This window comes from Oryctolagus cuniculus, chromosome 19 (assembly GCF_051225735.1).
Source record: "Oryctolagus cuniculus isolate XC-2025 breed Fujian yellow rabbit chromosome 19, ASM5122573v1, whole genome shotgun sequence".
Taxonomy (NCBI): domain Eukaryota; kingdom Metazoa; phylum Chordata; class Mammalia; order Lagomorpha; family Leporidae; genus Oryctolagus; species Oryctolagus cuniculus.
In genome coordinates, this window is record NC_142885.1 from 3,267,667 (window position 1) to 3,283,612 (window position 15,946).

At 63.8% G+C, this 15,946-nt stretch overlaps 1 protein-coding gene and 1 long non-coding RNA gene across 2 annotated transcripts in view; both read left to right on the plus strand.

Moving 5' to 3' along the window:
* Positions 1-1,038, plus strand: part of DNAAF5 (dynein axonemal assembly factor 5) — a 39,902-nt gene extending 38,864 nt beyond the window's left edge. The window contains exon 13 of the mRNA XM_051835231.3: positions 336-1,038. Coding sequence (XP_051691191.2) covers positions 336-472 — 137 coding nt within the window. The 3' untranslated portion in view covers positions 473-1,038. The remainder of the gene's footprint in view (positions 1-335) is intronic.
* Positions 1,039-10,668: 9,630 nt separating this feature from the next.
* On the plus strand, positions 10,669-12,506 carry LOC149120308 (uncharacterized). Its single transcript, XR_016225644.1, has 3 exons — positions 10,669-11,140; positions 11,578-11,694; positions 12,111-12,506. It is a non-coding gene; the product is annotated as an uncharacterized LOC149120308 (long non-coding RNA).
* Positions 12,507-15,946: the final 3,440 nt, after the last annotated feature.

Below are 15,946 nucleotides of genomic sequence, written 5' to 3' on the forward strand. Positions count from 1 at the left end.
GGATCTGAGTTCTGTGTTGAGATGGCTGAGCACAACTCCCGACGCGGGGCCGCTGAGCTGCGTGTACCTGGCGTGTACCTGGCGTGTTCACGGTGTGTGCCTGGTGTGTGTGTGGCATGTTCGTGGTGTGTGCCTGGTGTGTGTGGCATGTTTGTGGCATGTATGCAGAGTGTTCATGGCGCGTGCACGGCATGTGCCTGGTGTGTGCGCGGCATGTTCGTGGGGTGTATGCAGTGTGTTCATGGCGTGTGCAGGCATGTGCCTGGCGTGTTCACAGTGTGTGTGTGGCGTGTTCCTGGCATGTCCTGGCGTGCTCATGGCGTGCTGTCTTGCAGGTACCCTCAAGGAGGGCAGCGGCCTGTTCCCCAGCCTCCTGGTGAGGGAGACAGAGGCCGTAGTCCACAAGCACCGCTCAGCCGCCTACTGCGAGCAGCTGCTGCGGCACGTGCAGGCCACGCCGGCCGCGCAGTGACCCCGCTGGGCCGGGAGCAGAGCCAGGCCCCTCCTCGCCCGCCCCGACCCTTCGGCCCGCAGACGGCCCCTCCCTCCGGCGGTAGGGCCGAGGAAGGTGGAGACAGCTGGAACCTGCTGGCCCCGGCGCTTCCTGAAATAGCCCCAGCAGCGCGTGTGCTCACGTCACGTCCACGTCCACGAGAGGCCGCAGTCATCTGAAACAGCAGCGTCCAGTGCGGCTGCCGGCCCTGCTGGCCCCGCTCCCGCCTCCGAACCCACGTCCCACATTGAAGGCAGAGAAACCCAAGTGGTTACCAGCGCGTCTCCCCCCGCCCTGGTTCCAGCTCTCAGGGACGTGGGCGGGCAACGCAACGCAGCCACACGGCGTCCCGCAGCGCAGGCCAGGGCGCCCGCTCCCCGCCGCCCAGCCCCGGCCACACCAAGTGCCTAAAGGAGCGTTGGCCACGGGCGCGCTCTCGGGCCGACGCTCGCGTTAACACACGGGTGCTGTGTACATTTTCTAACAGATGTTAACATTTATGCTTTGATGGTTGGAGAGTTAACTAAAAATATTTATTATAATTATGTCGTGTGCCTGTCTGTGGTCTGGGCAGTTTTCAGAACGGCTCGGTGACCCAGGCTCCGGGGCGTGAGGCTGTGGGTCCCGTGCAGGTCGGCCGCTGCCCCCTGTGGGGCGCCCTCTGAACGGCGGTGGCAGAGCTGCACGGACCCGGGGTTCAGGGGGCCACCTGTGGGGCTGACCCGGACCCGGGGCTCGGGGGGCCACCTGTGGGGCTGACCCGGACCCGGGGCTCAGGGGGGCCACCTGTGGGCCTGACCCAGACCCGGGGCTCAGGGGGGCCACCTGTGGGGCTGACCCGGACCCGGGGCTCGGGGGGCCACCTGTAGGGCTGACCCGGACCCAGGGCTCAGGGGGGCCACCTGTAGGGCTGACCCTGAGAGCAGGGCGACCTGGGTTTTGGGGAGGGCCGGGGAAGGGTGGGGGGTCAGCCTGGGGGGTGCTGGGGGGGGTGCTGGGACGTGATATGGGGAGGGTCAGCCTGGGGGGTGCTGGGTGGGGGCGGGGTCAGCCTGGGGGTGCTGGGACGTGATATGGGGAGGGTTAGCCTTGGGGGTGCTGGGTGGGGGAATCAGTCTTGGGGGTGCTGGATGGGGGAGTGGGGATTCAGCCTTGGGGTGCTGGGGTTGGGGGGTCAGCCTTGGGGGTGCTGCGGTGCGGGGTCAGCCTTGGGGGTGCTGGGTGGGGGGATTAGTCTTGGGGGTGCTGGGGTTGGGAGGTCAGCCTTGGGGGTGCTGGGGTGGGGGTAGGGTCAAGGTCAGTCTTGGAGGTGCTGAGACATAGGAGGTCAGCCTTGAGGGTGCTAGGATGTGGGGAGTGGGGTTTGGAAGTCGGTCTTGGAGGTACTGGGGTGGGGAGGTGGGGGTCAGTCTCGGGGGTGCTGGGGAGAGGGGAGGGAGGTCAGCCTTGGGGGTGCTGGGTGGGGTGAGGGGGCAGTCTGCACCCTCCTGCCCCCGCAGTCTGGCATTGTGACCGCTTCCTGAGCCGTATCTGTGATTGATGGTGGCTGTGGGACTTAGGCTGGCCTCCCACAGGATCCCCCCCCTAGGCCACGACTGCCTTCTGCTACTCCATGAGGGGCTGTAAAGGCCCCCCGGGCCGGTGGTCCTCAGCCAGGGCCTTGACCTCACCTGGAAACTTCCAGAACTGCGGGTCACGAGTCGGTGTCCCCCGTAGTCAGGCCCTCCGGCAGTTCCGAGGCCCGCTGCGGTGGGCAGAGTCTCACTAGGAGCAAAACCACGGCAGAGCTTGGCCGAGGGCAGCACGTGCCGTGGTCTCAGTATGCCGGCCACGTGCTGGCCCGTCCTCGGGGGGAGGAGCCCAGGTGTGCCAGCCACGTGCTGGCCCATCCTCGGGTGGGGGGGGAGCCCAGGTGTGCCGGCCACGTGCTGGCCCGTATCGGGGGGGAGAAGCCCAGCCGTGCCTTCTGACCCCGCAGGTGCTGCAGGCGCATGTGTGCTCAGCCTCCCGGGCTCATGACCCATACGCCGGGCCGCTCCACGTCACTCACCCAATTCCACCTGGAGACCCCCGGAGGCCCCGTGCCAGGCTCCAGGAGGGGAGGCAGGACTCGCCCGAGCACTGGAGTCGACTGGCAGTGTCGCTGGGGTGCAACCCCTGGGCTGTAAAATTCACCCATCTACGTGCACAGCTTGGTGTGGTCTGTTTGTCCCCTGCCCCCCATCAAGCTTCTCATTCATTCGAGAGGTGGTTCCCGTCACCGGCTCGCTCCTCGAATGCTGATATTGGCCAGGGCTGGGTTGGCTGATTCCAAGAGCCAGGAACAAGCCAGGTCTCCAACGTGGGTGTGAGGGACCCAGCTAGGTCCCTGCCTCCCGAGAGCATTGGCAGGAAGCTGCCTCGAGAACCAGAGCCGCGGACCCCCGCGGAACACCGGCATCTTTCATTTATTTGTAAGGTTTATTTACTTACAAGTCAGATTAGAACCTTCCGTCCGCTGGTTCTCTCCCCAGAGGGCTGCAACAGCTGGGCTGGGCCAGGCCGAAGCCAGGAGCTTCCTCCACGTCTCCCACGTGGGTGCAGGGCCCGAGCACCTGGGCCGTCCTCTGCTGCTCTCCCAGGCCACAGCAGGGAGCTGGATCGGAAGTGGAGCAGCCGGGATTGGGGCCGGCCCCCGTTCGGGACGCCAGCCCTGCAGGCGGCGGCGTAACCTGCTGCACCACACGGGCCCTGGCTGAGCACCTTCACCACTAGGCCGAATGCCCACTCCTGAGTTTTAGTAAACACACGACTGTATGACCATCACAACGGGGGTTCGAATCCTGCCGTCACGGCAGAGTTCCCTGCAGCCCCAGGGGCCGCCGTTCCGCCTTCCCGCTCCGCGGTTCTACCTTGCTAAGGGCTTTTTCACACCTGGCGTGATGTTCTTGCGGTGGGTCGCTCACCAAACCCTTCGTGTAAAGGGCCGGACAGTATATTCCGGGGTTCGAGGCCGCGCAGCCCCTGCGGCCAGTACTCCGCTGTCGGCGTCCCTGCTGGTGGACACGGCCCCCGCCGGGCCTCGGGTCCAGGCCTCGGGCTGTCGGCGTCCCTGCCGGGGGACACGGCCCCCGCCGGGCCTCGGGTCCAGGCCTCGGGCTGGGGATGTGTGCTTCGTTCTTGGGGTGGAATTACGAGGTCGCATTTGCTAAGCGCTTGCAGTGTGTGATCAGTTTGCCTTCCTGGGTTACCGCAGAGCTACAAGTGTGCCTATTTAAAATGAGCGTTGGGTGTGTCCTGAGTCCGCGGACATCCGTGAAGCGAGCGCCAGGCTGCCGCAGTGGACTCCCCAGGCCTCCACCCCACCCCCCACCCCCACTGCCCGGTCGGCAGCGCTGCTGCCTTTAGCCCCTGGACGGCAGTGTGCACTGTTCGGAATTACAACTTGGAGAACGCGTGGTCCCTGCCTCGCGGGCGTGGGCTGTCCGCTCAGCTCACTCTTGTTGCTGGGTGAGGCCGTCAGCTGCGGACGTCTGCTGAAGCTGTCTGGTCGGGGCTGTGAGTACAGTGCAAGCCGCTCGGAACATTCACGTGTGCGTCTCTGAGAGTAAACCCGCAGCCACGGTAGATGCACACGTGTGTGTGAGAGAGAGTGTGGGGCTCCTCGCTCGGTAGCCTGGCTTCTCACTCTCTCTGAAAAACTCAGACATTGGGGCCAGCATCCCCCCCCCCGCCCCGCCCCGGCTGTGGCTCAGAGGCAGACGGCGCTTCCCCAGGCTGTCTCCCCGGAGGTCGAACCGGCTGCGAGGGCGGAACGCCAACGCCGTCGCCATCGCCATCGCGGGCAGAGCCGCTCGGCCGTGTTTTAAGATCACGCGGTCCACGTGACCGCAAGCCCGTTATACTGTTCTGCGGCGCGCGAGGGGATGCACAGGGTTTGAGAGACGGAGTTAAGTGGAAAGGACGAGCTTGCTAACGTGACCTCCAGCAAGTTGGCGTTTAGTAAGCGATGATACCGCCGACCCTGCGCCCGAGGGAGCTGAGGGCCCCGGAGTTTGGCCAGGTGGAGCCAGGCTGTTCGTATGCACAGAGACTCCGGCGCCCCCTCCCGGGAGGCGGCCACCAGCAGTGGAGGCGGCCAGTGCGCGATTTTCCACAGCAGCTCTCACACAAGGGCCCGGCCTGGTGGTGGAGCCACAGCAGTGTCCCTTGGAGCCCAGCTCCCTGGGGTGCTTGACAGCGGTGTCCCGTGGAGCCCGGCGCCCTGGGGTGCTTGACAGCAGTGTCCCTCGGAGCCCAGCGCCCTGGGGTGCTTGACAGCGGTGTCCCTCGGAGCCCAGCGCCCTGGGGTGCTCGACAGCGGTGTCTCGTGGAGCCCGGCGCCCTGGGGTGCTCGACAGCGGTGTCCCACAGAGCCCGGCGCCCTGGGGTGCCCTCCTGCGTGATGAGCTGTGACAGCTCGGCCTTCTCAGAACACTGCCCATAAGGAGATGTGACCGATCCGGAACAGCGACACGCACAGCGCCCTGGACCACGCCCGGCGCTGGGGAACCACGGCTCGGCCTGCGGGGTCACACTGGCCTCGCGACACCTCTCCCGGCTCCCCCGAGACCTGCACTGGGATCTTGATCCCCCCGATCGCGCCCGCAAGCTCTCTCCTGGCGTGCAGCTGACCTGGGCACACGGTTCTGGCCGCCGTTGAGCGGACGTCTGCTCCATTTCCCGTCAGAACTGTACAAGCTGCACCCGCTGAGGTCCAGGGAGCGCGGCCCGCTGCTCTTCGCTGTTACTCCCTGTCCCCTGCATCAGGGCTCGCGCCCTGCACGGCCGCCGCTGCAGGCCTCAGCCTGTGTGTGCCGCCTGCTTCAGTCCTGCTGCTTTCCTTTTAAGATTGATTTATTTATTTGAAAGGCAGAGTTACGGAGAGAGAGAGGGAGAGAGAGGTAGGGAGAGAGGGAGAGAGAGGGAGAGAAAGGGAGAGAGAGGGAGAGAGAGGGAGGGAGAGAGAGAGAGATAGAAAGGGAGGGAGAGGTCTTCCATCCGCTGGTTCACTCCCCGGATGGCCACAACAGCTGGAGCTGCACCGATCTGAAGCCAGGAGCCAGGAGCTTCTTCCAGGTCTCCCACACAGGTGCAGGGGCCCAAGCACTTGGGCCATCCTCCACTGCTTTCCCAGGCCACAGCAGAGAGCTGGATGGGAAGTGGAGCAGCCGGGACTTGAACCGGTGCCCGTATGGGATGCTGGCACTGCAGGCGCCGGCCCCCCTACGTTCGTTCTTTGGGGCGCTGTCCCCCAGGCCTCTCAGGAAGCACCAGTGTGTCACCATCCTCTCCCTCCATGCACTTAGTGCCTGTTCTCCCCTTTCTTGTTCCGATGCCATCACAAGTTAATCTGAACCCCGGGGCGGACACCGGGGCGCCGTGGCTCCGCCTGCCCCTTGAGCGCGGTGCCACCGAGCTTCGGCCTTCCAATCCGGCTTCCGCTAACGCCCCAGGGTGGCAGACGATGGCTCAGGTGCTTGAATGCCTGTCCAGCCGCAGCTGACGTGGGCATCTGGGGAGTGAGCCAGGGATGGGAGATCTGTCACTGCTTCCAAATAAATTAACGTAAAAGTTAAAAATACACGGGTTCATCCACAGATTTTGCTTAAGATTTTTTCTAAAAGCAGAGCATCAGAGAGACTTCCGGGGCTGATTCACTCCCCAAATGGCCACAAGATCAGGGCAGGGCCAGGCCGAGAGCAGGAGCCAGGTGCAGGCCTCCCACCTGGGGGCGTTCTGTCCGACATGGCCGCTGGAATCTCAGCTGCTCTCTGAGATGCTGGCTTTGCGAGGGGCCGTCCAGCCCCCTGCCCGCCACACCAGCATTTTCCATGCGCTTTTTAGAAGACCCTTCAGACGTGTGACTCCTCTCAAAATGAAAAGCATTGAACCGAGAGCAGCCACCTGGCCGGGTGCAGGGTTAGGGCCGTGGGTGCCCTCGGCGACTGCCCCCGCAGACCGGAGCAGAGAGGGCGGGCCCATGTTCCACCCCAGCCTCGGGACCCAGAGACACCTGGGGCCGGCCCTGCGCGGCCGTGGGCTCAGCCGTCCGCTGTGACACTGGGCCAGGTCGGGTCCCAGCCCTGCACTTCCGATCTGGCCTCCTGCCAATGCCCCCCCTGGGGGGCAGCAGGTGATCGGCTGAGTACAGGGTCCCTGCCACCCTGTGGGAGACCCGGATGGAGCTCTTGGTGCTGCTGTGTTTGGGGAGTGAACCAGATCTCTGTGTGCACCCCTCAAACCTTTATTTAAAACTCGGGGGGTAAATCTTCCCAACCTCCCCCTTCCCGGGGCTCCTTGGACAGCCGGCGTCACCCACACACAGACACTCGTGTGACGGGAGAGGGAAGAGCAGCAGTCGCGGCCGTCACTTGGCACAGTGGCTCGGAACCTCTTTCCAGACCGAGTCACTTCCGGTTTTAAGTTTTGCTTCCCTGAAAAGCAGAGGGAGAGGGGCCGGCGCCCTCCCACCCCCTGGCTCACTCCCCAAGCGCCTGCACCGCTGAGGCCAGGGCCACGGCCCTCCCCGCCAAGGGACAAGCCCTGGTCTCCCGCCGGGCCACGGCTCGGCCACCACCACCTCCCGGACAGTGCCGCAGGGCTCAGCACGACCAGGACTCGGCCAACCGAAAGTCATATGGAGGAAGTAGGCAGGGATGAGGATAAATGGCCTGGGAGCTTTTCCCACAATTCTGCCGCCAGCCCTGTCCTGTCAACCCAGCACACCTGTTTCCCATGATGCACCAGGTCCAGAGTCGTGACCACCACTGGATGCACCACGGAGCTCCCAGAAAGCCTCACCCGTGCTAGACCCTCCTGAACTCCAACCCAAACGTGGACTCCATAGGGCGCCTCCCCCTAGCCCAGGAAGGGGGCCCCTTGTCTTCTCCCAGGCCCCCTGCTGGCTCCGGGGGGCACCTCTCTGGGCCTCTGGGTTATCTGCACACACATGCATTTCACTTAAATAAATTCTCACAGTTACGCAAGAGATGTTAAAGATTTGATTGTGTTTGTTCGAATGAGAGGGGGAGAGAGAGGTTTTTCCACCCATTTTTCTCACTCACCGAGTCGGGGCCAGATCAAAGCCCGGAACCAGGCATTCCGTCTGGGTGTCTCGCATGGGTGCAGGGCCCAGGTGTTTGGGTCCTAGTCTCCTGCTTTCCCAGGCCATAGCAGGGAGCTGGATCGGAAGCTGAGCAGCCGGGACTCGAACCAGCGCCCGCAGGTGGCACCGTGGGTTGTAGCCGCCAGCCCTGTGCAGGATACATCTATGCCTCTGTTCGAAGTCTCCGCTCCTGCTCAGGCACGAACCTGAAATAAAAACTGGGAAATGCTCCTGTAAGACGAGGATCCACTCGCTGCCTAAGAAGCTGGGCCTGGGGCCGGCCTGTGGGTAGCAGGTAAATAAGGGTGCAGGTTCGAGACCTGGCTGCTCCACTTCCGATCCAGCTCTCTGCTGTGGCCTGGGAAGGCAGTAGAAGATGACCCAAGTGCTTGGGCCCCTGCACCCACGTGGGAGACCCAGAAGAAGCTCCTGGCTCCTGGCTTCAGATTGGCCCATGTCCAGCCGTTGCGGCCAATTGGGGAGTGAACCAGCAGATGGAAAACTCTCTCTGTCCCTGTATCTCTCTCTGTCTCTGTCTCTGTCTGTCTCTCTCTCTCTCTCTCTGCCTCTACCTCTCTGTATCTATTTGCTTTTCAAATAATAAATAAATAAATATTTTTTAAAAAGAAGAGGAAGAAGGTGGGGCCCTATTTGAGACACCACTGCCATCCAGGCTGGAAGACCCTCATGGTGGGGGGCGGTCTCCAGCCAGTGGCTGCAAGGTTTGCCCCAGTTCCTTGTTAGTGGCTTCATTTCACTAGGGATGAGGACACAGGACAAACACAGGACTGAGCACAGGACAGACAACGCCCGGGCCCAGGAGAAAGCAGCCCCGTGGAGAGGCGCGACCGTGGGAGAGGTGGAGCCAGGGCGAGAGGCGCCTGCTCCCCCCCGGCCGCCGTCCTGGGGCTCTCCCAGGAGCACTGCCGTGCGGACCGCACAGGATGGGGAGGGAGCATTCACTGCAGCATCCGCTGACCGATGGCGGAAGCTCGCGGCCCCTGGTTTGCCGGGAGCCTCCCCTGCCCCGGCTCCAAGCCACTGGCTCTCCTGACAGCTGAGGCCGCCGATCTCACACCCGGACCCCAGACCTGGAGCTGCCACCGAGAACTTGCATTTTTGTGGGATTTCTCCGGTGCCCACGCCTTGGGCTGCGCTGTCCAAGCCAATCAGTACATGCACGGTGTTTCCCGCCGCGGTCACCAGGAATGGCTCGATCCGAGACTTCGCTTATCTGTTTAGTGGTCCCTAAGAAAGCAGGGCATTGCCCCTGGGCACACGAGAAACGGGGCCGGAACCCTGGTCAAACGGCACCTGCAGGCCTGAGTGCATCCCAGGTGGGCTCCGACTTCCTGCGCCTGCAGACCTGGGGCAGCCGCGATGGCTCTGGCGACTGGCTTCCTGCACCCTGGAGCAAGACCCGGACAAGCTCTGGGCCCCCAGCTTCAGGGCTGGCTGAGAGCCTCGGAAGGCGTTCGGACGGTGAACGGCGGATGAGCGCTCTCACCATCTCTCTAATTAAGCTTAAAAAATCATAGCTGCAACCCACGCCGAGTCTTTCGGTGGCTTAAGTGGCTCAGACCTGTATTTCTGAGGCCAGTCTGAGCTGGGTATTCTGTTCCGCGAAAGCCAGAATTAGAAACAAGCACTGATTAGTGACAGGAGAGGATATTCCAAGCTTATGCAAAACAGAGAAACAAGAGAAGGTAGGTAAGCCATGAAGAACTGGACTCCCGTGCCCCAGGGTCGGAGGGGGCGTCTGCGAGAGGCTGCTCGCGGTCAGCCCCCCACCTCCCCGCGGGCACCATCTCGGGGAGCCATGGAAGCCCAGCCCACCTGTGACAGCCACAGCCTTCCCCAGGGCAGGAGCTCCACGACCAGCGACACACAAGCACCCAGCGGGCCCCCACCCCACCCCGGGGTGACCACACCCATGCGGTCTGGGCTCCACCCTCAGCTCCTGGCTCCTAGCTTCAGATCAGCAGAGCTCGAGCTGTTGGAGCCATCTGGGAAGTGAACCAGTGGATGGAAGACCTCTCTCTCTCTCTCTCTCTCTCTGTGTGTGTGTGTGTGTGTGTGTGTCTACCTCTCTGTGTATAACTCTGCCTCTCAAATCAATAAATCCTTAAACAATACAATAAATGCTAACCACGTGATTTTTGAAAGATCTCATTTATTTATTTATTTATTTATTTTTTGACAGGCAGAGTGGACAGTGAGAGAGAGAGACAGAGAGAAAGGTCTTCCGTTTTGCCGTTGGTTCACCCTCCAATGGCCGCCGCGGCCGGCGCACCGCGCTGATCCAAAGCCAGGAGCCAGGTGCTTCTCCTGGTCTCCCATGGGGTGCAGGGCCCAAGCACTTGGGCCATCCTCCACTGCACTCCCTGGCCACAGCAGAGAGCTGGCCTGGAAGACGGGCAACCAGGACAGAATCCAGCTCCCCGACCGGGACTAGAACCCGGTGTGCCGGCGCCGCTAGGCGGAGGATTAGCCTAGTGAGCCGCGGCGCCAGCCCTCATTTCTTTATTTACATGGCTCCAGACATCTCTCCCAGGTGCTTGATGTGGCGGGGGGGAATCGGTCCCTCTGCGGACAGGACCAGCCCGCGCAGCCTCGGTCTCACTGCGGAGAGCAACAGCCCCGCACTCGCGTGCTCGCTGTGTCAGGCCCCACGCGAGCTTCAAGCTCTGGGAAGGTAGGCGGTGGTGGGCGGCTGTCCGCGGCCGGAGGGGATGCCGGGAACAGGACCGGGGCAGCCTGCCGTGCACGGCGCCGTCGGCACCAGGAGCCGCTCAGCCTCGGCCGTGGGGAAGCCCAGCGGTTCCTGGTTTTCTGTGAAGTTTTCTGAAATTGTTTCGACAGCTGCAAAGGAACACACACAGGGCCAGGAAGGCAGGGCAGGCTGGGCAGAGCCCAGGGGCCGCCCTCGTGCGGAGCCTGGCTGCCGCCTGCCCCTCCCAGCTGTGGCAAGGACAAATGTCCCGGCGGAACTAGTGCGGCAGCCGGAGGAGTGGCGGGAGGGAGGCTGGCGGCCAGGGCTGGCGTGGGCGGGGGCCCCTGAGGCCGGTGGCCTTGAGGCCTGTGCCCACTGAATGACGGACGGCATTCGGACCTCCACCTCCGCTCCCGACTGGACGGGTCTCCGTCCTCCGCCGCCCCCGCCTCCGGTGGCCAGCAAGGTTACAGTCCACCCCCAGGACACCCCGAAAGCGTCGACCTCTGCGTGGGATCCGTGCAGAGCGGCTCAAGGCCGACGGCGCTGCACGGCTCCCTGGTGCACTTGGGCAACAGCAGAAGGCGTCACTGTGCCGGCGGCAGGGCCACAGCCGTGCCTCGGTGGCACTCACGAGCCTCACCCACAGAGCCGTGACGATCTCTCTCCTTAGCGCGCGGAAGCTTTGCGAGAGCGAGGCTCCCCGAGTCTGCTTTTCCCTCTCAGCCTGCTCTGTGCGCGCCGAGACCTTTGACCCTCGGCCTTCGATCTCTCCGGGTGTGCCGGCCTGGGCACGGCTGCAGCTGAGGTTGGACGCCCGCGTCCCCGGCCGTCTCCCGTCTTCTCTTCTTTGTGCCTTCATATTTCTTCCCCGTGTCCTGGGGGCCCCTTCATCATGTCCTGGGAGCCCCTCCCCGTGTCCTGGGGGCCCTTCCCCGTGTCCTGGGGGCTCCTCCCCCGTGTCCTGGGGGCTCCTTCATCATGTCCTGGGGGCTCCTCCCCCGTGTCCTGGGGACCCCTCCCCCGTGTCCTGGGGGCCCCCTCCCCCGTGTCCTGGGGGCTCCTTCCCCGTGTCCTGGGGGCCCCCTCCCCCGTGTCCTGGGGGCCCCCTTCCCCGTGTCCTGGGGGCCCCTTCCCCGTGTCCTGGGGGCTCCATCATGTCCTGGGGGCTCCATCATGTCCTGGGGGCTTCTTGGCTTTATTTCCCAGGGAGTCTGTTACCTTCTTTCTCTTCTTTTCAATCAGCGCTGTGGACTTCACTCCCGTCCATGGGAAGTGTGCCTTTGCCAGCTTTGGGCGGTCACCGCTGCTACCAAGACACAGGACATTCCCTGACCCCCCAGGCTTTCCTGGCCCTTCGAGGTGAGACCCCCGCCCAGCCACGCCCGGCTCGGTCGGGGCGCCGTGTGTGTGGCGTCTCGCGTGGGCCGGCACGTCCTCCTCTCAGCCTGTGTTGCTGGTTCGCCGCGTGTCTGCTGCCGAGTCCGGTGTGCTCTGTGGCTCCACCATTGTGTTGCCGAGGGCCGTGGGGGTCCCGAGTTCTGTGTTGAGCCACGTGGCTCAGGCTGCGGTGAGCGTGGAGTGCCGGGCCCCGCGTCGTGCTCAGAGCAGGACTGCTGGGCCGCGGGGGCCGTGCCAGTGTTGCAAGGAGGTTGCCTTCCCACGACGCCAGCTGCTGCGGGCCTTTCCCGTCACGTGGGGCGGCTGGATTTCCATTTTAGCCTTCCTGTGGGGTGTGCCGGCGTCTCCTTGTGACTTCAGTGTGTGTTTCCTTCCAGACCTTTTCTGGTGCTCACTGGCTGCTTGAGTGTCTGCTGGGACCTCTCACCCACGCGTGAACTGTGTTGTCTCCTTCCTGAGCTGTACGTGTTTGTGGAACCCCGTGGGCGCATGGCGGGGTTACTCAGCAAGCCCAGGGTGAGCTGTGAATGTCGCAACAGAAACCGCACCCAGCGCCCCGAGCCTCCCACACGTGGCCGCCCTGGGGCGTCACGGCGCCCCGGCCATAGCCCTGCGGTGGGAGCGAGGTGCACGCCACGGCGACGGCCCGGGGGAGGTCAGAGTTCCAGGTGCAGCTGGGACACGGGAGCGCCGCCGCAGAGCCCCGCCGAGGGGCTTCCGTGAATCAGCTCGTCTTCGTCACGGGGCTTGGGAAGAGCGCGATTTTTGAGTTTTCGATGAAGTCTCATTTGTCTGTTTCTCTGGCCCGTGTCCGTGAAACTTTTGGCTTCCAAAGGCTCTTTCGCAGCCTAGTCCGTTTGTGGGTGCCATTAATTCCTCTCTGAAGATTCTGATTTGCATATTTTTAAAGCTTTAGTTTGAAGGGCAGAGTGAACAAGAGGAGAGAGGGAGGGAAAGAAAGAGAGTGCTTCTGTTCACGGTTCACTCCCCATGATGGTCAGGGCTGGCCCGGGCTGAAGCCAGGAGCCTGGAACCCACCTGGGTCTTCAGGGTCCAAGCACCTGGGCCGTCCTCCGGCCAGCAGGGAGCTGGATCGGCAGCAGAGCAGCCGGGACTCGAACCCGTGCTCCAGAAGGGGGCGCCGGCGCCTCAGGCAGCGGCTTCACCCTCTGTGCCACAGCACGGCCCCCGGGGGGTTTCTGAGCTGTCTCCTGACCGCCGTGTCCCTCTCGCTCAGCTGCGGCCCTGCTCCGGAAGCCGCTGGGCGTCCTGGTGCCTCCCTCTTCAGAGCTGAGAACTCGCTGGGGTTTCGCCCGCCCCTGCGTCCTCCATCAGCCTCCCCCAAGAACAGTGTGAACAGGAGCTCCCTGGCCAGGGAGAGGGCATCCCAGAGAGAAGGGGGCACGGGGGACCCAGGAGGATGCCCTTAGGAGGCCGGCGCCCCCCCGGGCGTCCTGCTGTGTGGCAGTGGGGAAGAAGCACCTGGCTGCGTGACCTGGGACAGGCGCCTGACCTGGGTAGGGTGTGGAGCAGGCGCCGCAGCTGAGTTCACTTGATCCCCCTGGTGCCGCCCCGCTCTAAGCCCCGGGACCTCCGCGACGCCGCCCTGGGGTGCAGCTTCCTCCACTCAGCGCCCCCGGCACCTGCGCGCCTCTCCCCTCGCTCCTGCTCCCGCTGTCCAGGTTCCTGGTGCCTGCCTGTGGGCGGGGCGGGGAGGACTGACAGGAGTGTCGTCACCAAACCTGCAGCACGCCCACTGGACACTCAGAGTGACTGGGCGGTGACAGACACCCCTCTGCGTGAGGGGTTACAGGGTCAGGGTCGCGTCAGCGTTTAAAGCTCCTGTGTTTTCTGACAGCTCTTGTTTTTTGTTTCTAAAGATTTATTTATGGGGGCCGGCGCTGTGGCGTAGGGGGTAAGGCCGCTGCTTGCAGTGCCGGCACCCCATATGGTCGCTGGTTCTAGTCCCGGCTGCTCCACTTCCGATCCAGCTCCCTGCTATGGCCTGGGAAAGCAGTGGGGGATGGCCCAAGTGCTTGGGCCCCTGCACCCACGTGGGAGACCCGGATGAATCTCCTGGCTCCTGGCCTCAGACCGACCCAGCTCCGGCCATTGCAGCACTTGGGGAGTGAAGGTGGCCCCACAAAGTGTTCTGTCGGCAGTGTCTGGAGACGCTTCCCGACAACACTTTCCCGAGGGCTGGCTGTTCCTGCAGACCGACGGGCGCCGAGGCCCTCGTCTCCACAGGACGCACGGAGCACCGTGCCGGGCCAGTGAGGGCCAAACAGGGCCCGGGCCCGGCACCGCGTTTCACCTGCTGCTCAGAGCTGCTCCCTGTCGGGCCAGCCTGAGTGCCCCCGTGGCCTGGGTCCTCTGGCTGGAGGACGTCCACGCACCCGGGTATCAGGATCGCCGCACTGTGTCCTGGGAGCCCCTGCTGAGGACCCACAAGGACCTGGTTTCCCGTGGTGACCATGGAAAACTGCCCAGCCCCTTCAGTGGTCCCCAAAGCAGGGAGCAAGCCTGCCGGCCTCCCGTGGCCACTGCGGCTCTGCCCAGCCGTGGGTGCCGGCGGCCAGCACTTGAGTCCCCTGGGCAGGATCGCCCTCCTGCATTCCACTGTCCCATGGACACGGCCTCCCGGCCAGTCTGTGACTGCCCGTGGACAGGCTGCTGTGTGTCGAGCTAGTGCTGGTTTGGTAGCTAAGCAAGTTTTCTTAGAGATAAGACAAGCACCACAATCCGGCTCACCACAGACCAGGAAGCCCCAGCGGTGAATGGACTCACAGCTGGGCGACGGCACCCCGCCTGGCTGGCAGGAGAGGACCGGGCTGGGGCGGACGGACTCACGGCTGGGGCAGACGGACTCACGGCTGAGCATCAGCTCCCTGCCTGGCTGGCGGGAGAGGACTGGGCTGGGGTGGATGGACTCACGGCTGGGGCAGGCGGACTCACGGCTGGGCATCAGCTCCCTGCCTGGCTGGCGGGAGAGGACCGGGCTGGGGCGGACGGACTCACGGCTGGGCGACGGCACCCTGCCTGGCTGGCGGGAGAGGACCAGGCTGGTGTGGTGGGGGAGCAGGCTAATGCCTCGCAGTCAGCCTCGCCTCTGCTCTCGGGGGTGTCTGGCAAACCACACCCTGGCACAGGCATCAGCCCCACCCTCGGGAGCCCGGGGCAAGAAGCCCTGCAGAGGCACCAGGCAGGAAATTCTGATAACAGATGTGTCACCGCCTTCGCGGCCAGAGCCAGCTGTCGGATGTCACCGGCAACGCTGCTTCCTGGGGCTCCTCACGAGACGTGTCCAAACCCAGCAACAGCAGCTGGTCTTCGGGGGCGGGGCCGCATGGTGGTGGTGCCGCGGGTCAGGCCACCCCGTACGGGGCTTTACGGGGCCGCCATCCCACACCTGAGTACAAGTTCGAGTCCTGACTGGTCTGCTTATGATCCAGCTCCCTGCTGATGCACCTGGGAAGACAGCAAATGATGGCTCCAGCACTCGGGCCCCACCCCCATGTGAGACCCAGGACGGCGCTCCTGGCTCCGGCTTTGTCCTGGCCCAGGCCTGGCCGTTGCAGCCATCTGGGGAGTGAACCAGTGATGGAAGACACCCCCCCATCCTCTCTCTCTCTGTCCTCTCTCTCTCTCTCCCTCCCTCTCCTCTCTCTCTCCTCTCTCTCTCCCTCTCTCTCTCCCTCTCTCTCTCCCTCTCTCCTCTCTCTCCCTCTCTCTCTCTCCCTCTCTCCTCTCTCTCTCTCCCTCTCTCTCTCTTCCTCTCTGTCCTCTCTCTCTCTCTCTCTCCCTCTCTCTCTCTCCCTCTCTGTCCTCTCTCTCTCCCCTCTCTCTCTCTCCCTCTCTGTCCTCTCTCTCTCTCCCCTCTCTCCCCCTCTCTCCCTCTCCCTCCCCCTCCCCCTCCCCCTCTCTGCATTTCAAATAAACACACAAATCTTCAAAAGCGTCCCTGTAGTGAGGCAGACCGCCATTCATGTCCACGCGGCCGCCAGGCAGCAGACGGCAGGCAGAGTCCAGCTTGCACGTGGGCCAGGCACCAGCAACAGTGGCAGGTTTCCTGTGCTCCCAGTAAAATCTCACAGGATCCAGGAAGACGGCCTGGAACTCCTCTCAAACCCAAGCAGCAGAGAACTGGAAGACCACGAAAAATACATTCTTTGAAAGGCAGAATGACGGAGAGGGGGAGGGGAGGGGGAGGGGG